This window comes from Macaca mulatta, chromosome 1 (genome assembly GCF_049350105.2).
Source record: "Macaca mulatta isolate MMU2019108-1 chromosome 1, T2T-MMU8v2.0, whole genome shotgun sequence".
Lineage (NCBI taxonomy): Eukaryota > Metazoa > Chordata > Mammalia > Primates > Cercopithecidae > Macaca > Macaca mulatta.
In genome coordinates, this window is record NC_133406.1 from 156,646,058 (window position 1) to 156,664,317 (window position 18,260).

Here is an 18,260-nt window from a genome sequence, read left to right on the forward strand (position 1 = left end):
GATAAAATGATTGTTCTAGATATAATAAAATGAAAAAAGATAAAAAATTAAAGAGTTATCTAAACCATGGCATTTCCTTTACCCTTAATTAGGGAATCTCAGAGCCAAATTTGTGTTCGTCATTGAAAATGCCAGTGGGCTCACCAAGAAGTCTTGGTGTCATCAAAAGTTCATCTCTCTTTCTTATTCTTGATACTGAATTAGTCACCAAAGCATATCCATTCTTCCTCCAAAATATTATTCTAAACATACCCTTTTTCTCTAATCCCTTCGTTGCTCCCCTGTTCCAAGCCCTCATACTTTATATTTGTTAATGAAATAACATCTCATCTTAACTTCCTGCTTCTTTTCTCATCTACTTCTAAGCCACTGTATATACTGCCAAGGGCATAATCTTTAACACATACAAATATAATTATGCCATCTTTTAAAAAATGTATGTCCTCCATTGTGTAAAGTTAAATTTGAGGCTCAATAACCTAGTATTCAAGCCCATGTGAGAAGCTGAGTTTCTTGCATTCACCCAGAGCTCCAGTAATCCTGAATGACTTGCAGTTTTCTGGATGTGTTTGTTTATTTTCTCAAATTATTACTTTTACCTGACCACCTGTGGACCTCTTGCCACTCAAGCCTGAATGTTGTCATTGTAGCAGGACGAGCTGCGGAAAAAACCCCTCAGACACTGAGATAGTGAAGGGAGTGGCTTTAATCAGCTGGGAGCATCAGCAGGCTAGCGTGTTAAAATCCGAGCTTGTCAGGTGCTCAACTTCTGTCCCTTTAAGGGCTCACAATTCTAAGGGAGTCCACATGAGAGGGTCGTGATTGATTGAGCAAGCCAGGGGGTACATGACAGGGGCTGCGAGCACCAGTGGTCAGAGTGAAACAGAACAGAATGGGAGGTTTCACAATGTGTTTCCATACAGTGTCTGGAATCTATAAATAACATCAGTTGCTAGGTCAGGGGTCAAATTTTAGCTACCAGGCTTAGGTCAGGCAGGCCCAGGCCTGGTTTCGGGTCTGATTCCTTGGTTTCGGATCTGGTTCTAGGCGCCAGGCTACCTGCCTTTAGTTTCACTTCTCTTTCCTTTTATGAGTATAAAACAATATAAAACAATATGAGAGGGTCTCTCTCTTCCCTCATTTCCCCCCCTTTGAGACTCTTACTTTTTATTAATGGGAGTTCTCTTATTTTCGCTACTTATGTCTTCTTGTGCAATAGATTGATAGTGATTCATATTGTACACTTGTGCTGAAGCATTCTGGTGAACTAAGGTAGTGACGAGACTTTTTATCATTTGAAGAAGTACAGGTAGCAAACAAGGGAGCAATAAGCAGGTTCCTATTACTATTATAACTCTTATTATAAGAGTTTTAAATTTTCCTAGTGCTGGGAACCAATTTCTAATCATGGCCTTATGATCAAATCCATGCCACACTTGCACGGGCACATGTGCTAGTTTTGTTGTATCTTTAACTATGTCTTCAACTACTTGCCCCTGATCATCTATGTGTAGAAAGCAATTAGTAAGGTTAAATTTTTCACAAACCTTTCTTTAGCTGCTAGCAAGTAGTCGAGAGCTAGTCTATTTTGATAGATAGCATTCCTCATCTGAGTTTCTTGCCGGGCTAGAACAATCAAGGCTTGACCGGTTTTATTAGTGATGATTTCTAAAACAGCTTGCAACCATATGATTTGCTTGAGCATGTAAATGGGGGTCTGGTATCCCCATGAGTCATCTTGTGTCTAAGTGGCAGGCCTATAGTATTGTATAATGTTTTTAGGAGGCCATTTCATTATCTTTTTAATAATCTGTGGCTACATTTCACTTTTCATGGTAAGCATAGACAGGGAAACCCAGGAGTTCGTCTGTTTTTATGGGCAGTAGGAAGAAAGATGGTTTAATAGTGCCAATAACACAACTGCCTGTCCACCAGTCAGGTAGCTTAGGATAGACTCTATGTCCACATATCTAGTATAACCTAGTGGGGGCTGTCCAGTCCTAGAGGGATTCTGGGTGGGCCTAAATGGTTTGCAACTTTGGGAATTTACTAAATGGATTTTTTTTAGTATGGTTTGAACTCCACTAGGTGGCTGGTTTTGTAGTTCTATTATACGGTTTTTGCCTGAGGCAGCTGAGTCTTTCTATAGGAAGGGTGAAGTCCTTCCCCACTCTTGCTATACAGTATTGTTTAATGATTGAGGCTTTTAGGTCTTAGAAGTTATCAGGGTGATATTTTCTGAGCCAGGAATTTATCAGGAACTGGGTCTGTAGGTACTAATTCTTGGTCTTCTTATGGCCATTGATCTCCTGTTACAGTTTCTCTACAAACATAACTTTTAGAGACTGGGCTACATACCTTGGATAGAATAGCATTATACAAACAAGTTTCTTTTAGAGTCCTGGTACACTTATAATAACCATAAAATAATAGGACTGTAGCAATCTTTTGTCCTACCTTGGTGACTTAATGTATATACTGGGAACAGTCCTCAGTCTGAAGAAGGTCAGTTGAAGTTCATACCGTAAAAGTCCAAATTTTAAGGAAAATGAGTCCCGTGATGAGTTTTCTCATGCTTTGGCCATGCGTGGACCAGTCAGCTTCCAGGTTTGACTGGAGCAGCATTTGTCATCTTTTTCATAGTCACTTTGCAGGGGTTGGTGAAGATGCTCCCATCTACGTACAGCTTCCACTCTACTGATGTTTAAAGGATGGTCTCGGAGGTTGGGCCAGCTAGAATAAACTGAGTCTAATACCTCTATACAGTTATGTTTAACTGGGCTCTCTGATACCAGGAGTAAGGTGGCAGGTTTTAGGGTGTTGCAAACTTCAATGGTTATGTGGGGATTTTCACAGAGCAAGCTTTGGTATGTAGTTAGTCTAGCATTCATTAGCTAATGGTGTCCTTTGGTACTTATTAAAGTCACCACAGCATGGGGGTACTTCAGGTTTTGCCTAAGAGTTAGCTTATCTCCTTCTTGTGCTAACAGGGCTGTTGCTGCCAGTGCCCTTAGACATGGGGGCCAGCCTTTGGAAACCTCGTCTAGTTGTTTTGAGAGATAGGCCACTGGCCTTGGTCAAGGCCCTATAGTCTGGGGTAAAACTCCAACTACCTTTTTTTTTTTTTGGACACATAATGTGTAAATAGTTTTGTCAGGTCAGGTAGCCTCAGGACTGGGGCCAACCTGAGTTTTTCTTTGAATTTATGAAAACCTTGTTGCTGTTGGTTGAAATAGATGTAGTTTATCTAATTTATATTTTTATTGACTATTGTCTACCAAAATATTGACTTAAATCCTGTAACTATTTGATTTCAGACTTTAAATTGATCTGGTATTCCTTGTGGGGCTCCAATTGCATTTAAATAGATGTGAGAGTTGAAAGACCTTTAAGGGGTTTCTCTGGTTTTGTGATGTCTTATTCTTTTTTTCTTCCTCTGGTTGATGAAATGCCAGGGTGAAAGGGATAGCCAAATGGACTAAAGCACAAGTGCCACTCTAGTTATTCGGCAGAGTGCCCAGTAAAGGTCCACCACAATACCACCACACATCCACTCGGGGATCAACAAGGGCTGACTAATTAAGAAGCTCTTGAAAATTCTTAAGCTCACTGCATCCCTTCAGGTCTCCAAGGAATGCTAAGTTTCCTCCCTGTCACGAGAGACATGAAATGAACTTAGTGTTCGGAGACGGAGGCTGCATGGCCCTCAGAGGCTGACCTGCAGGGTGCTGGACTTTGGGATATAGCAGAGAGAGCTTGGCACAACTTATTACTCCAGGCTGTAGAATCCTGGAAAAGAGCTACCATAGAGCCCATTCTTGGTGGACTGGAGGACCACCTTAGTGGAAAGGGGACAATCTGGGCCTCTGGCCTGCCATGTGCACAAGCATAATAATTGCTTCTGTTTAATGTGCAGATGGAATATTTGATCCATTCCAACCAGGCATTTGCATCTTGGTATGCTGTCTTAATTGCCAAAGTTTGTTTTAAGTCTTTAACTTCTGTGATCCTCTAGTAAAATGAATGTTTCCTTTAGCACCTATTTTTATTAGTTTTTAGACCAAAGAGAACTAAGCACCATTTTATATTTAATAATGCTTCTTGTATGACTTTTATACCAGATAAGCTAAATTTTACCTTTATATTAGTGTGTTATTAATGTTAAACTTAATTTTAATAAAACCTTGTAGACGTATTTATCAAATTTTTAATGTTTGAGCATAACGTAAGATTTTATAGACTCTTTTTAACCTTTCATAATTTTTGTTAAAGAGCAGGTTGGTGCTTTAAGAAAAACCTGTTGCATTTTTGCTTTAATGTCCAGTTCACAGAAAAACTGGATGATACCTTTTTAACTTTAGCTAATATGTTTACGCACATAATTTTCTTTACAATCAATGTTTTAAAACTTAAACTTTCAAAACAATAGTTTTTTTAACCTTTTAATGTAGGCAAAAATCCACATTCTTATGCCTCCTTATAATCCTTTTACCAAAGGTATATTTTTCTTTCCTTATACACCTTGCACATAAACTCAGGAGGCCTTATTACTTTTAAATTATACAACATTTTTTGCATAACATTTTTTTCTTTCATGACTTTCGTAGACAATTCTTCGACATGTCTCAACTTTCTGACTTATTACAAACATTTCTTTAAGCAACCAGTTAATTTATTTCAGGACAAGAATTTACCATATAACACCCTTTTTACTTAAATTCTGTCTCCCCCTCTTTTTTCCATTTTTTTTTTTTTTTTTTTAGGATAACCATTCTTTTCCAAAGTGAACTTCCTTTATGTCTGGGACTAGACTGTCTAAGGCCACAATATTAGAAATTACTATAATACATGTTACACTGCTAACTTTTAGCAAACTTTACTTTTGTTGAAAACCTTGTAAGTTTGGGATTTCAATTATCCTTTGCTATTAATAAGACCTTGTTTAGTCTAAATTAATTTAGAATTGGTATAGATGGCCTTTTTTTTTCTTCTGTTAGCAAAACAGCTGCGCTACAGATTGAATGCATCTGGGCCATCCGCAGGTTACTGGGTTAAGGATTTTTGATAGGAAGGACTCAGTGCTTTAGGGATACACCCTTGTTTACACTGACAACAAAGTGGTATTAGAGTGTTACAGGGTTACTGAGAATACCTTTAATTATTAATTATACATTTTAAATTTACCTTGACTTTTAAAGGAATAGGGTATACTGTTTTTTTTTTTCTTAACTACTTGTATATTTCTCTCTTTCTCTCTTTGACTTGCTGTCTCTCTCTCTTTGACTTTCCTTCTGCCTCTGTCTCTTCCTCTCTTTCTGCCTCTCTCTTTCTCTGTCTCTCTCTCGTTTCTTGACTCCTTTGTCTCTCTGTCTCTTCCTCTCTGTCTCTTCCTCTCTCTCTTTGCCTGTTTTTCTCTCTGTCTCTTTCCTCTCTTTCTCTCTGCTGGTCTTTCCTTCCCTCTGCCAGCCACTTATGCTGCTGTTCTCTTAACTACTGTAGGTGGGGAGGGGGTCTAAAACCAGCTGTAACTGTCTATGTACGGAAACTGGTCTGGGTGCCTTGGCTTACAGGTTACCTTGTGACATACCTTTGAAACAACGGACCTGTCTAGGCTTCCTTCTGATGGCCAATCCACCTCTAATGCTGGCCAATCTATTTCACACAAAGTTCTAAGTTTTCTTGGTGTCATAGTAACAATGTAATCTCCCTTAAATCCTTTCTTGAAATTTTCAGCATAGTTCCTAGTGGGATGGGCTTACTTTGTGCCTGACCTATGCTTCTTCGAGACAAAACACCACACTCACACCACACGCACCCCACAAAACAAAGAACAGGTAAAGGGGGCACACACACACTTTTGCAGTTTACACCAAACCAAAATCAAAACCAATATCAGAGTATCCAGAAATCCAAGCCAGTTCAAAACCAAAACCAAAGTATCAAGCAATCCAAGTCAAGTCAAAAACAAAAAAAAAAGTGCCGGTACAGGCACACCATGGGAGATCAGGCCACACTTCCACTCAAATGGAGTAGGCAAGTTCCCAAGACCAGTCCCGTCAAGCAATTCAAACCAAGTCAAAACCAAAAGCAAAGCGCCGATAAAGGCACACCGTGGGTGATCAGGCCACGCTTCCACTCAAGTGGAGTGGGCAAGTTCCAAAGACTAATCTTACCAAGTTCTAGATGACTAGACTCCAAGTGCCAGTTCCTGGTGTTCAGCCACTGCATTGATCCTTCACGGGGGCCTGCCACACACTGCTCTGGCGAGGCGTCCCACGGGGCAAATGCCTAATTGGGAGCGCTCTCAGGATCCTTGTCACTCCAGCTGGTTGGAGTCCCCCGCAGGGATGTTCCACATGGCATGCTAAAGCCACCTAAGGAGCTGCCTCGGCCATCCATTAATCACCTCGCTTTCCCGGTCAGGAACCAAGAACTGTAGCAGGAGGAGCCGTGGACAAAACCTCTTAAACACCGAGATAGTGAAGGGAGTGGCTTTAATCAGCTGGGAGCATCTGCAGGCTAACGTGTTAAAATCCAAGCTCATCAGGTGCTCAACTTCTGTCCCTTTTAAGGGCTCACAACTCTAAGGGGGTCCGCGTGAGAGGGTCGTGATCAGTTGAGCAAGCCAGGAGGTACGTGACGGGGCTGTGAGCACTGATGGTCAGAGTGAAACAGAACAGGAGGTTTCACAGTGTCTTTCCATACAATGTCTGGAATCTATAGATAACATCAGTTGCTAGGTCAGGGGTTGAATTTTAACTACCAGACTTAGGTCAGGCAGGCCCAGGTCTGGTTTCGGGTCTGATTCCTTGGTTTCAGGTCTGGTTCCTACGTGCCAGGCTACCCGCCTTTAGTTTCACTTCTCTTTCCTTTTCTGAGTATAAAACAATATGAGAGGATCTCTCTCTTCCCTCAGTCATGAAAGAGAATAGATCAGTTTCCTAACATTCCTGCAAGGTCAAGTTGTGATGGTACATACTTGAGGCAAAAGAACACTCTTTATTATTTGGGCCTTGGACCCATATTCTTTTTTTTTTTTTTTTTTTTGAGACAGAGTCTTACTTTGTCATCCAGGCCGGAGTGCAATGGCGCGATCTGGGCTCACTGCAGGCTCCGCTTCCTGGGTTCATGCCATTCTCCTGCCTCGGCCTCCTGAGTAGCTGGGACTACAGGCGCCTGCCACCACGCCCGGCTAATTTTTTTGTATTTTTAGTAGAGGTGGGGTTTCACCGTGTTAGCCAGGATGGTCTTGATCTCCTGACCTCGTGATCTGCCTGCCTCGGCCTCCCAAAGTGCTGGGATTACAGGTGTGAGCCACCGCGCCTGACCTGGACCCGTATTCTTAATGCAATCTCCTGATGAATTAAATGAGGCAATATGTAAATGTAAGCACTTCTCTTACCTCTGCACTAGAAGCTAGCCAAATGGCCTTCTTGTTCCCTTTCCTTTGGTTTTCACTCTTATCTGGGCCCTACCAGCCTAATGACAATAGAAGCATGGAAATGTAACCTTAAGGATAGAACTCTGTTTTATTTTTGTTTTTTGTTTCTGCTTGTTTTTTTGTTTCCCCCAAAGGCGAGGGCCGAATTGGCCTTGCTTTTCCTTTTTTCTTGGAGTAACCCTGTTTCTGCTAGGTCTTTCAATGATGGTATGGTAGAGGTTAAGTTGGAGGGGTTGGAGAAAAAAATCCTCAGGTTTGTGTTATTTTACCAGCTACGTGGCAGGGAAGAGAGAGAAAGTGGTTTAGAGGAAAATAATCCCAAAACAGGACTTTTCCTTGAAAATCAGAGAGTTAGAAGTGAATTTTCATAATTGAGTAAAGAATGGGAAGGACTATGCAGATGTTTTCAAATAAATGATGATTGTTAGGCTGGGATTTTGGTCAGAAATGAAAATATATTAAAGAATGGTCAGTATAAATGGAATTGGGTTGAAGAAGGAGAAGAGAACCATTTCTTATTAAGTACCTATTAATGATACCACAAATTAATCTTATAAGAACTCAAGGAGGAAACAGTATTGCTGACATTTTAGACGGGGAAACTATCTCCAAAGTAGGCAGTTAATTGACCAGCCCAAGATTGTATAGTGGTAAATTGTTGGGACAAAATGTGAAACTAGGTCTCTCGGATCCTCTAAAACATACACTGTTTCCATTTTGTCTCTGTGTCTTCAGAATTTCTCTTTACCATATCTATTGCCAGAGTGCCATATTTGAGGTATGGTTAGATGAATATAATGTAAGTGAATATATAAGTTTAATAAACGTTGATTCTGAGCTTCACTATGTCTCCTGTTCTGCACATTCTCCTCACCGGGATAAGATCAGAACTTGTTCGAATTCTAGAATTTGGTCTTATGTTTTATATTTTAGGACCAGTGACAAAAGAAGAAACTTGGCCAAACAAAAAGCTGAGGCTCAAAGGAGGCTCTATGGTCAAAATTCAATTAAAAGACTCTTACCAGGCTCCTCAGACTGGGAACAGCAGAGACACCAGTTGGAGAGGCGGAAAGAAGAGTTGGTATGAAAGTTTTAAGAAAGTACCCACAATTTAAATTGCATAATTCACTCGTCAGGTTTTATTTGATTTGTAAAATTTTTCTCATTTCCAGAAAGAGAGACTCGCTCAAGTACGAAAGCAGATCTCACGAGAAGAACATGAAAATCGACATATGGGAAATTATAGGTAACTGTGCTGGTATTTTTGTATAGATTGAAAAAATGAAGTATCAAAGCAATGATCCTTCATGTTTTAATCTTGTGTGCTTATTTTAAGCATTTTTCTTTGATTCCAAGCAAGTACTTTTGCTTACTGTCTTTCAAGAAAGAAAGGTAGTCAGCAAGGAGATGGTTCAGCCTTGACAATGCTCCTGCTAGCCAGCCTCTGGGTGGTTGTAGGAGGTCCTTTTAACCCGCCGTTATCCTGTGACTGTATTTAGTTATAATGTGGTGTTTAAAAAATGTCAGAATTCAGGTCTCTTGGTATTCTTCCTGCCAATCTATAGTGGTTACTGTACTTTTTCAGGAACCAAGCAAATAATGAAAATGTTTGAAGGAGTTAGGTATGGGACAGTGGAGAGAGATGTGGGCTGTGTTAAACTGGAACCGTTCCACAATATCACCCTTGACAGAAGCAAACCTCCCCACCCCACCCAGCTCATTGTGTTCTTGGAAAGACTGCCCACTTTCCAACTTTTGACATTGCCTGAGCAGGATAAAGGAATGTGTAAGGGCATTCTTGCACTCATGGTAAGATGTTCTTTCATGGCCTTAACACCATCAACAGTAGTGATGAGAACACATTCCTCCCACTCCACCTCTACCCACTTTACTAGAGAGGCAAATTCCATCACTACAAAAGAGATCATCAAAACCACTGCCTACATTTTTGTATACTTCGGTAACCACACTAAGTAAAAAACTCCTGTAGTATCCCTTATTAACTGAACACTCTCCTACAAAGTTCAATATTTCTGCAATTTGCCCAATCACCATTCTTCTCCAACCATTTTGCCCTAACTAAACCCTTATACTGTGCCTTCTGGAACTGCATTGTTTAATGCTAATTCTCTAGATAAACTTTATTTGTGGATTTGTGCCACTATCAATCACTATAGACTGAAAACCTTCATAAAGTTGTAAAAATACTCTTGTGCAATCATTAAAGTTTTGAAAGAATTTCGTTAATTAGTGCCCAGTGAGCAAATAGTTACATTAGAAAGTTACTGAGTGAATCTATTAGGCCAATTATCAGTTTTCTCTCTGGAGGTTTAATATTTAGTATTATTTTGTACTAATCAGTATAGAAATGCTTATACCTGGCAATATGACTAGTATAGAATAGGTGGTCAAGGATTATCTGTGGAGTTGATGTTAACTATTGAGCTGTGACAGCTTCTTTTTAAAAATTTGGTTTATCTGATTTTGTTGTAGACGAATTTATCCTCCTGAAGATAAAGCACTACTTGAAAAGTATGAAAATTTGTTAGCTGCTGCCTTTCAGACCTTCCTTTCAGGAAGAGCAGCTTCATTCCAGCGAGAGTTGAATAATCCTTTGAAAAGGATGAAGGTAAGAGAATGAATGTTTATATAGAGAAAAAAGAATAAAGCTAAACAATATGTCTTTACAGACAAGCCACCTTGGTCCAACATATAAAAATATCTTACTTTTAAGATATGCTTTCCCCAAGCTTTTTAACAGTTGGTAACATTTCATGATGAACCAACTTACTTCATAAATAAGATATCTACCAAGACAAATTGTAGAGTAGAGAATTGTGATATTATGTAGTAATATCAATATATTATAAAAATATATCTTACTACATAGATGTGTATCTGTAACTGGATAAAGAAACCCAGGGAATTAACCTAGTGGTTTGTAGCATTCTTATTTTTTGGATTATAACAAACATTATATAGTACTTTTTCTTGATACTACATAGATCTGGCATATGAGAGGAAGTAAATGAAACACACACACACACTAATCTGTACGCCTTAGTAAAAGGTCCATCAGTTTTCTATTGTAGCACGACAGACCACTTCATTTATTTGCTCATTACTCTGCAATCTTGGCTGGGCACAGTTGAGTGGTTCTTCTGCTTGTCTTTCCTTGGGTGAATCATATAGTAGCATATATCTGAATGCCCAACTGGGGCTAGAAATCCAGGGTAGCTTCACTCACATGCCTGGTGTGTCAGATAAGATAGCTGGAACATCTGGGAGCTGGCTGGTATCTCTTCCTCCCTACACAGTCTCTCAGCAGGGTAGTCAGACCTCTCAATATAGTAGCTCAGGATTCTAAAAGGGAGCATTTCAAGAAGATTCTTTTTATCCTAGTAGAAGCTCTCTAGTTTAGACCTGATCTCTGCCTACATATGTCCAGACATGACAGATGACCCCAAAGAAGAAAATGGCCACTCATCTCTGCTCACCTAGGAAGAGCTTGTCTCTCTTTGGAATTTAGTTTCTTTACATTGCTTTTTACCTACAGCTTTCTGGTGTTTTAGAAAATATGATTGTTTAGTTTATCTGGCCTTTTCTGGCTGTTATGATGAATGTATCATCTGTTATATTTCTCCTAAACAGAAGCAGAACTCCTTGAGTTTCTTTTTGGCTATATTGTACTGCTATCCATGGAATTCATTGTAAGATTATTATTTAATAAAAAATGTATAAGAAGAGTATTTTGGGATTTCAATAGCTAAATTTCCTTAGATTGGGGCAAAGAGTAACTTATTTTACACATTTCTACTGTACAGTGAGATTTCTAGTTTCTTCAAAAACCTTTTCTAGCATCCTTTCTTAAATAACTCAATGATACAGTTGATTATACCTCTTTCAGTGTACCTATTATAGTTGTATTGTTCTGACTTGCCTAATATCCACCGGGGTATATGCTTTTATAAAATTTCCTTTTGATTCAGAATATGACTCTAGAAGAACACAAGAAAGGTGTTAGGGCACTTGTGACTTTTTGCCACCTTTGATGACTATAGAATGAAAACCTTTATAAAGTTCTAAAAATACGTTTGTGCAATCATTGAAATTTTGAAAGGTTTTCATTAAATAGTGCCCAGTCAGCAGATACTCACGTTAGAATGTTTCTAAGTGAAACTGTTAGTCCAATTATCAGTTTTCTGTCTGGAGGTTTAATATTATTTTACACTAATCTGTATAGAAATGATTCATAAACTTGAAATCTGGAAATTAGCTTGAACTTTCCAGAAATTTTAGTGTCCAATGAACTAGTTTATTGAATTATTATACTCTAAGATTTTAATACTGTACTGTACTATAAAGGTACATTTGTTTATGATAATACAGAATAGATTTTGGCTATATATTAATTATAATGCCAGATTTTAGTGAAAGTTTCAAGAGAATTTGCCATGACCCTTTAATATTTCTCCTTTGTTCTGAGCAGTCTTCACTAAATAATTTTGGGAATCCTTGCTCTGCATTATTTTGTGGAGATTAATCAACTTGGAAAAATTCTAGAGTCCATTAGTGATTGTAATTTTAATTAGAATATTTTTTGAAGGAGGAAGATATTTTGGATCTTCTGGAACAATGTGAAATTGATGATGAAAAGTTGATGGGAAAAACTACCAAGACTCGAGGACCAAAGGTGCAGTATATCTCTACCTTCCTTAGTTATCAAAGTAGATGCTACTAGCCCTTGATGCTTCTCACTATAAGAATGACCCGTGCTGCTTTAAAGGAACCATAAGGACTGTGTGCCCAGTGCAGGTAGAGTTTGGAAGATGATGGTATCTTACACTCAGGAGTTTTGTTTTGTTTTATTAGTTTCATTTGTCATTTTGGTTATTTTCCTGATGTCAGTGAAAATACCATGAGTCAGGGCCAAAAGGGACCCAGAGCTCGTACTCTTATTCTAAACTAAATATTAAGTTTGCCTCATACCTCTAGACAGATAATTATCAGATAAATGGGTAGCATTATAAATAAGGCAAATCATGAAATCTAGAGACCCTAATTAGGAGCCCCATCTTTTGCTGACCTAGCAACACTGATTTTGTTTTAGTTAAAATAGGTGTAATTCCTAGAAATAAGTAGAAAACTGTCATGTAGATGACATCTACATGTTCTCCCTTTTTTTTTGATACAGAATCTCACTCTCACCCAGGTTAAAGTCCAGTGGTGTGTTCATACCTCACTATAGCCTCACACTCCTGGGCTCAAGTGATCCTCTTGCCTCAGCTTCCTGAGTAGCTGGGACAACAGGCACATGCTACCATGCCTGGCTAATTTAAAAAAATTTCTTCTTCTTCTTCTTCTTTTTTTTTTTTTTTTTTTTTTTTTTTAAGGAGATGGTGTCTCGCTGTGTTGCCAAGGCGGGTCTTGAACCCCTGGTTTCAGGCAGTCCTCCTGCCTTGGCCTACCAAAGTGCTGGGGTTATAGGCATGAGCCACTGCGTCCAGTGCTGTTCTTCTGATATATGTCAAAGTTCTTGTTAGTAGAGTAGGAAAGAGTTGAATTAGAAAAATCTTGGATTTTTTTTCATTCCATTCCATTTATATTTCAGAATTACTGTGCTATCTCTTTGTCCTTAGACGCTTCGTCTTCTGTCATATTTTCATGATTTTCCATGCTTCTGAAATGTCTTCCTACTAAAAAAAAAAAGTCATTGACTTGTTGTTTGATTAGAGTCTCCTTCCTATTTCAGCTGAACCACTGTTGCTTGTGTGAAACCTTCCCTCATTTCCCCAGTTAAGCTTAGACCTTACCTTCTCTCTTTCTCCTGCTGTTCCATAAATAACACTTTTGTGGAGCAGTTGTGACAAGTAATTATTTGCATGTTTGCCTCAGTACGAGGCTGCACGTTCCTTGAGGGCAGCAAGTAGATTTTCATATCTTTGCATCTCTAGAACCTAGCCAGTGTCCGACACACAGTAGGTTCTCAAAATCCATTAGTTCAGTTTGTTAAATATATCCATAAGAACCTCATTGACTAGTAGAAGAGCAGACAGGTAATTAAAAAATCAGGGAGTAATGTGGGAAGTACTATAATAAAGGGAGTGTAAAGTACTACAGCAGCATAGAGAAGAAAGGGATTGGTAGCATGTGGATGGCTTCAGAAAGGTAGTGCTGTTAGAACTGGATCTTGAAAAATTAGTAGTACTCTAAGCATTAAGAGAGGTGGAAGAGGCAGGTCACGGTGGCTCATGCCTGTAATCCCAGTACTTTGGGAGGCCAAGGTGGGCGGATCACGAGGTCAAGAGATTGAGACAATCCTGGCCAACATGGTGAAACCCCATCTCTGCTAAAAATACAAAAATCAGCTGGGCGTGGTGGCGTGTGCGGGAGAATCGCTTGAACCCAGGAGGTGGAGGTTGCAGTGAGCCGAGATCGTGCCACTGCCCTGTGGCCTGGCGACAGAGTGAGACTCTGTCTCACACACACAAAAAGAGGTGGAAGAACATTTAGGGTATATAGGACATTAAAGGCAAAGCTATGGAGTTATGATACTGTATAGGATGTTGTAGAAACATGAAAAGTTTGGTATGACTCAAGTGGAAGGTTCTTGGATAGTGAAATGATATGGGTGAGCCTGTTTAAGAGATAAGAGATTAGCTGGTGGAGATCTTGGATGTCAGAGACTGTTCCGAATTATGTGCTCCATATTGAGGCATTGTAGAATATGTCATTGATACCCCTTTTGGAAGAAGTATATTTTAGAGTATCTGTAAAAGTAAATACTTGCATGAGTCATGGCATTACTTTGGGAAACACTGGGAAATTTCTAAGCTTTGTATATTAATTATTGCTATTCAGCAAACCAGACATGAGATATCCTGGAGGCACAATGTTTCTGGCAGAATGGCAAATGCAGAAGCCTTGAGACAGCTTTATATTGTCTTATATTTTCCTGTGTTTCATTTATATAAGGCTTGTCATCCAAACAAAAATATAACCTCTTGGGAGGAAGAATTCACTTTGTCTGATTTGTTCAGTCCCTTTCATTCTAGGCAAGTAGTGGGAACTAACAATGTATTCGTTGAAATGAACTAGATATTTCCTGTAGTTGTTAAAGCCAGCTGTATTTCAAAGTTGTTGAAGTCTGGATAATCAGTCTGAAGTAGAAGCATTTTTATAACTTTTAATTTTATGTTGTTTACCAAGGGTCCAAAGTGAGCCAAACTTCAAAGCAGCTGTTCCTTTTTAGAGGGATGATATAACACACAAAACATTGATTTCCGGTGTCTTTACTGGTAGAAGTATAATTGGAGATAATCAAAGTTAAATAAAACTGGTACTTGTAGTAGGAAAAATAATAGCTTTTCACTTACTTGAGAATCTAAGAAACATTAGCTACATGAATAATATCACATAAAGTGTTAGGTTGGTGCAAAAGTAATTGCAGTAGAATATTAGCAATGTTCTTTTTATTAAGCTGGGTGATAGGCATGTGGGTGTTTATTCTTTATACATTTTTATATTTTTTATAGATGGCCTACTTCATAATAAAATTGGACATAAAAAATAAGTACTATGGTTGTGCCGTAACTCAATGCCAGTTTACAAATTCCATTTTGTAGTTAAGACACTATTTAGAGTTTATGTTGCTGTGACTGCTAGTTAATTATTGCTTGAACAGTGTGTTGGTCAAAAAGTCCCAAGTGCATATAAGACACAAAGGCTCAGCTGTACGTTTCCCCTTGTGATTCTTTATAGGGTCGAATAACTCATTATGTAGTCAAGCTCTTTAAGAACACTTAAAGCTGTTTGCTACATGAAGGAAGGCACCACTAGCAAGCCTGATTGTGCCACTGTTTCTTCTGGGTATGCTAAACTTCTGAGGAAACAACCTTCCTCTAGAATTCATATTCCCCAAGATTGTCAAAATGTTTGATGATTGTGTTACTGTTAAATGTTTTTATGCATATCTCTTTGAACATTGTCAGTACTTAGTAAATATTAGACCATCAGAAAGAGCACATACTTTTAAACACAAGTTGGTACCTTAGTGAATTAAACTACTTTCCTGCTTTGGTTATTTTTCATCCTTTGCAAAGGCTGTAAATTTAAGAAGATCATGCATTTTGGCTCACTCTGTATTCCAGGCACTTCATGAAATGCTGTTTCTCTATTTTTATTCTACACTGTTACACTAGAGGGTATACCTTCTTTCAGTGAAATCCCATGCTATCCAAGGATTTCATTATAGTGTATGCTAACATCAAAACATTTTTGTTTGATTTAACAGAGAGCAAGCAACTAGTATACAGCTGAAGGACCCTCTCCCATCAGGAATAGGAGGCATATGGTGTGTGTAATAAATAGTCTCTTAGAATGACTGAGTTATGAAACTGTCTTGTTCTTGGTTATGCACATTCTTTCTGATGTGAAACTGTCCCATGTGCCTTTCCTTCCATTCCTGCAGCTGGCATCATTGGAAACACATTGATTGGGAGGACTAGAAACGAGTGATTCTAATAGGGATAGTGACACATAATAGCATGGCATTTTCAGTCTTTACAGATTTTCCCTTCTATATTAGAGGAATTTATCCTTCCCCCGTGGAAGTTTACCCCTACTGATCTTCATATTATATTATTAATTTTTAAAATGTAGCATGGGCAATGCAAAATTATGTCACTCTATTATGGCCAGAAGCTATGTGCCAGAGTTAGGAATACTCTGAGAAAAGACATCAGTTGTTCTTGAGCAGTTTGGAAGGTGGACAGTTCACTAAAAATTCTATTTTTATAAATATCCACAGCCAGTCAGTTATGTGAGGGATACTTAACTTCTTGCTGCACATTATCTGAGTGGATAGGCTCACAGAAAATGGTTTAGTATTCTTATTCTCTTTATCCTTCTTGCCCCTCTTTCTCCTCCCACCCCCTCACACACACATAGACACACACCACACACATACACAGATGCACTTGTGTGTGCACATGCATACACATTTATAGAGTAACTCTGAATGTTAATGATATGACAAAGGTATATCTCTAAGTCTTGATGAGTAATCTCTTATGGAATGAAGAAAAGCTGATTTTATTTCTGATTTTTATATTTTTATCTCAAATATTTTCCCTTTATTTTGTTATTCTTTGTTTATAGATACTCTGGCCCTTTAATCCAGTCATGTGGGAATAACATATTCCTCATCATGATTATATCATTTAAGAAAGAATATTTTGCAGAAACAATAATCAATACATAGCACTGTAGGCTAAGCAGCATGGCAGCAATAGTATTTGGGGGGATTCTCAACCTTCAGTAAAAAGCAGCAAGCATAGGGGGAAATTTAAAATAGTAACTAATCATATCAGTAAACCTTTTTTAAGAATTCTAACAAAATAACACATTTCCGTCTTTTTAGCCTCTGTGTTCTATGCCTGAGAGTACTGAGATAATGAAAAGACCGAAGTACTACAGCAGTGACAGCAGTTATGATAGTAGCAGCAGCTCTTCAGAATCTGATGAAAATGAAAAAGAAGAGTACCAAAATAAGAAAAGAGAAAAGCAAGTTACATATAATCTTAAACCCTCCAACCACTACAAATTTATTCAACAACCCAGTAAGTTAATTTCTTCTAATTTAGATGTTGTATAAAGAATTATGGAACTGAAATTATTAAACTCAATAAAAGGTCCTTGGGCCAAATGAACCCTGTTGTGTGTGAGAAGACCTGGATTCCATCCCCCTTCCTTCCCTAACCAGACTCGGGCACATCCCTTAATCCCTTTCAAGATCTGCAAATAGAAAATGAAAGGGCTGGATTAAGGATCTGTTCTTCTGTATTTCATCATTTTTTTTAGGTGCCAGATTTTTGCTTGGGTTTTGTAAAATGTGCCTCATGGCTGATCTGATGATTACGTGTCTCTTAAGCCAATATATTCTCTTCTCATTCAATTTCTGCCCCTCTACTCCTTTCACCCACTTTGTTTTATGCTATCACTTATTATATATATTTTTAAAAGTATGTATCTCCTTAGGCATTTGACTTGAATGTATCTGTAAGTTACATAATTGTGAAATAGTTGAAGTTTTGTTCCCTCCCGTTTTCATCACCGGTGAGTACTTAAGTCAGGGCTTATGATGCATAGGAACTACTTAGGAGAGCAGCCAACCACTGCTCCATCTCCTTCCTTTTCTGCTTCCTTTTCTCTCTATCTGTATTTCTTTTTACATTCTCTTTCTCTTCCTTTGTCTCTTCTTTCATTTATTCTTCAATTCCAAATGTGCAATATTGTGTCTGTGATTTTTCTTTCATCCCCAAATGTCCAGTGTGGGATTGTTGTTTGCCTAGATTCAGTTGGAAAACCCCTTCCTGATGCTGCCTCTAGTCCAGGACTTTTCTGAACCCTTGTCTGTCATATCTCTGTTTGCCTTGTGCTCCACTGTCCTAGGGTTCCGCTGAAGGAACCAGCTCAATAATGCAGTGAACACAATTGTGAGCCCTTTTTACCCTCAGCAATGTATTTAATATGTTAACTTCCCTGATAATGTGGATATTTTAAAACTGGCCTTAAACACTTATGGCAAAATGCATGAGGAATACAGAACCAATAGATGAAGCTTTTACAGGAATGGTCTTTGTTTATATGTTATTCTCTAAAGAAACATGCTACTACTTCATATCTTTCAGGGTTTATGTCTTTGGAGGGGAATTAATGTATTGTGTTCCATTTCATTTATTTATTTACTCATTCATTTAAGAAATGTTTATTGAGCACCTGTTATACAGTTTGTAAGCTATTAATATTTGCTTCCTTT

General features: G+C 38.4%; 1 protein-coding gene and 1 long non-coding RNA gene across 2 annotated transcripts in view; one reads left to right on the forward strand and one right to left on the reverse strand.

Annotated features, from left to right (window-relative positions):
* The window catches only part of LOC144338454 (uncharacterized), a 445,122-nt gene that overhangs the window by 325,409 nt on the left and 101,453 nt on the right, over positions 1-18,260 (reverse strand). The gene's annotated exons all lie outside the window — the stretch shown is intronic.
* The window catches only part of TTLL7 (tubulin tyrosine ligase like 7), an 89,531-nt gene that overhangs the window by 29,408 nt on the left and 41,863 nt on the right, over positions 1-18,260 (forward strand). The window contains exons 10-14 of the mRNA XM_015144041.3: positions 8,375-8,522; positions 8,614-8,687; positions 9,935-10,070; positions 12,048-12,134; positions 16,863-17,061. Coding sequence (XP_014999527.2) covers positions 8,375-8,522; positions 8,614-8,687; positions 9,935-10,070; positions 12,048-12,134; positions 16,863-17,061 — 644 coding nt within the window. The remainder of the gene's footprint in view (positions 1-8,374; positions 8,523-8,613; positions 8,688-9,934; positions 10,071-12,047; positions 12,135-16,862; positions 17,062-18,260) is intronic.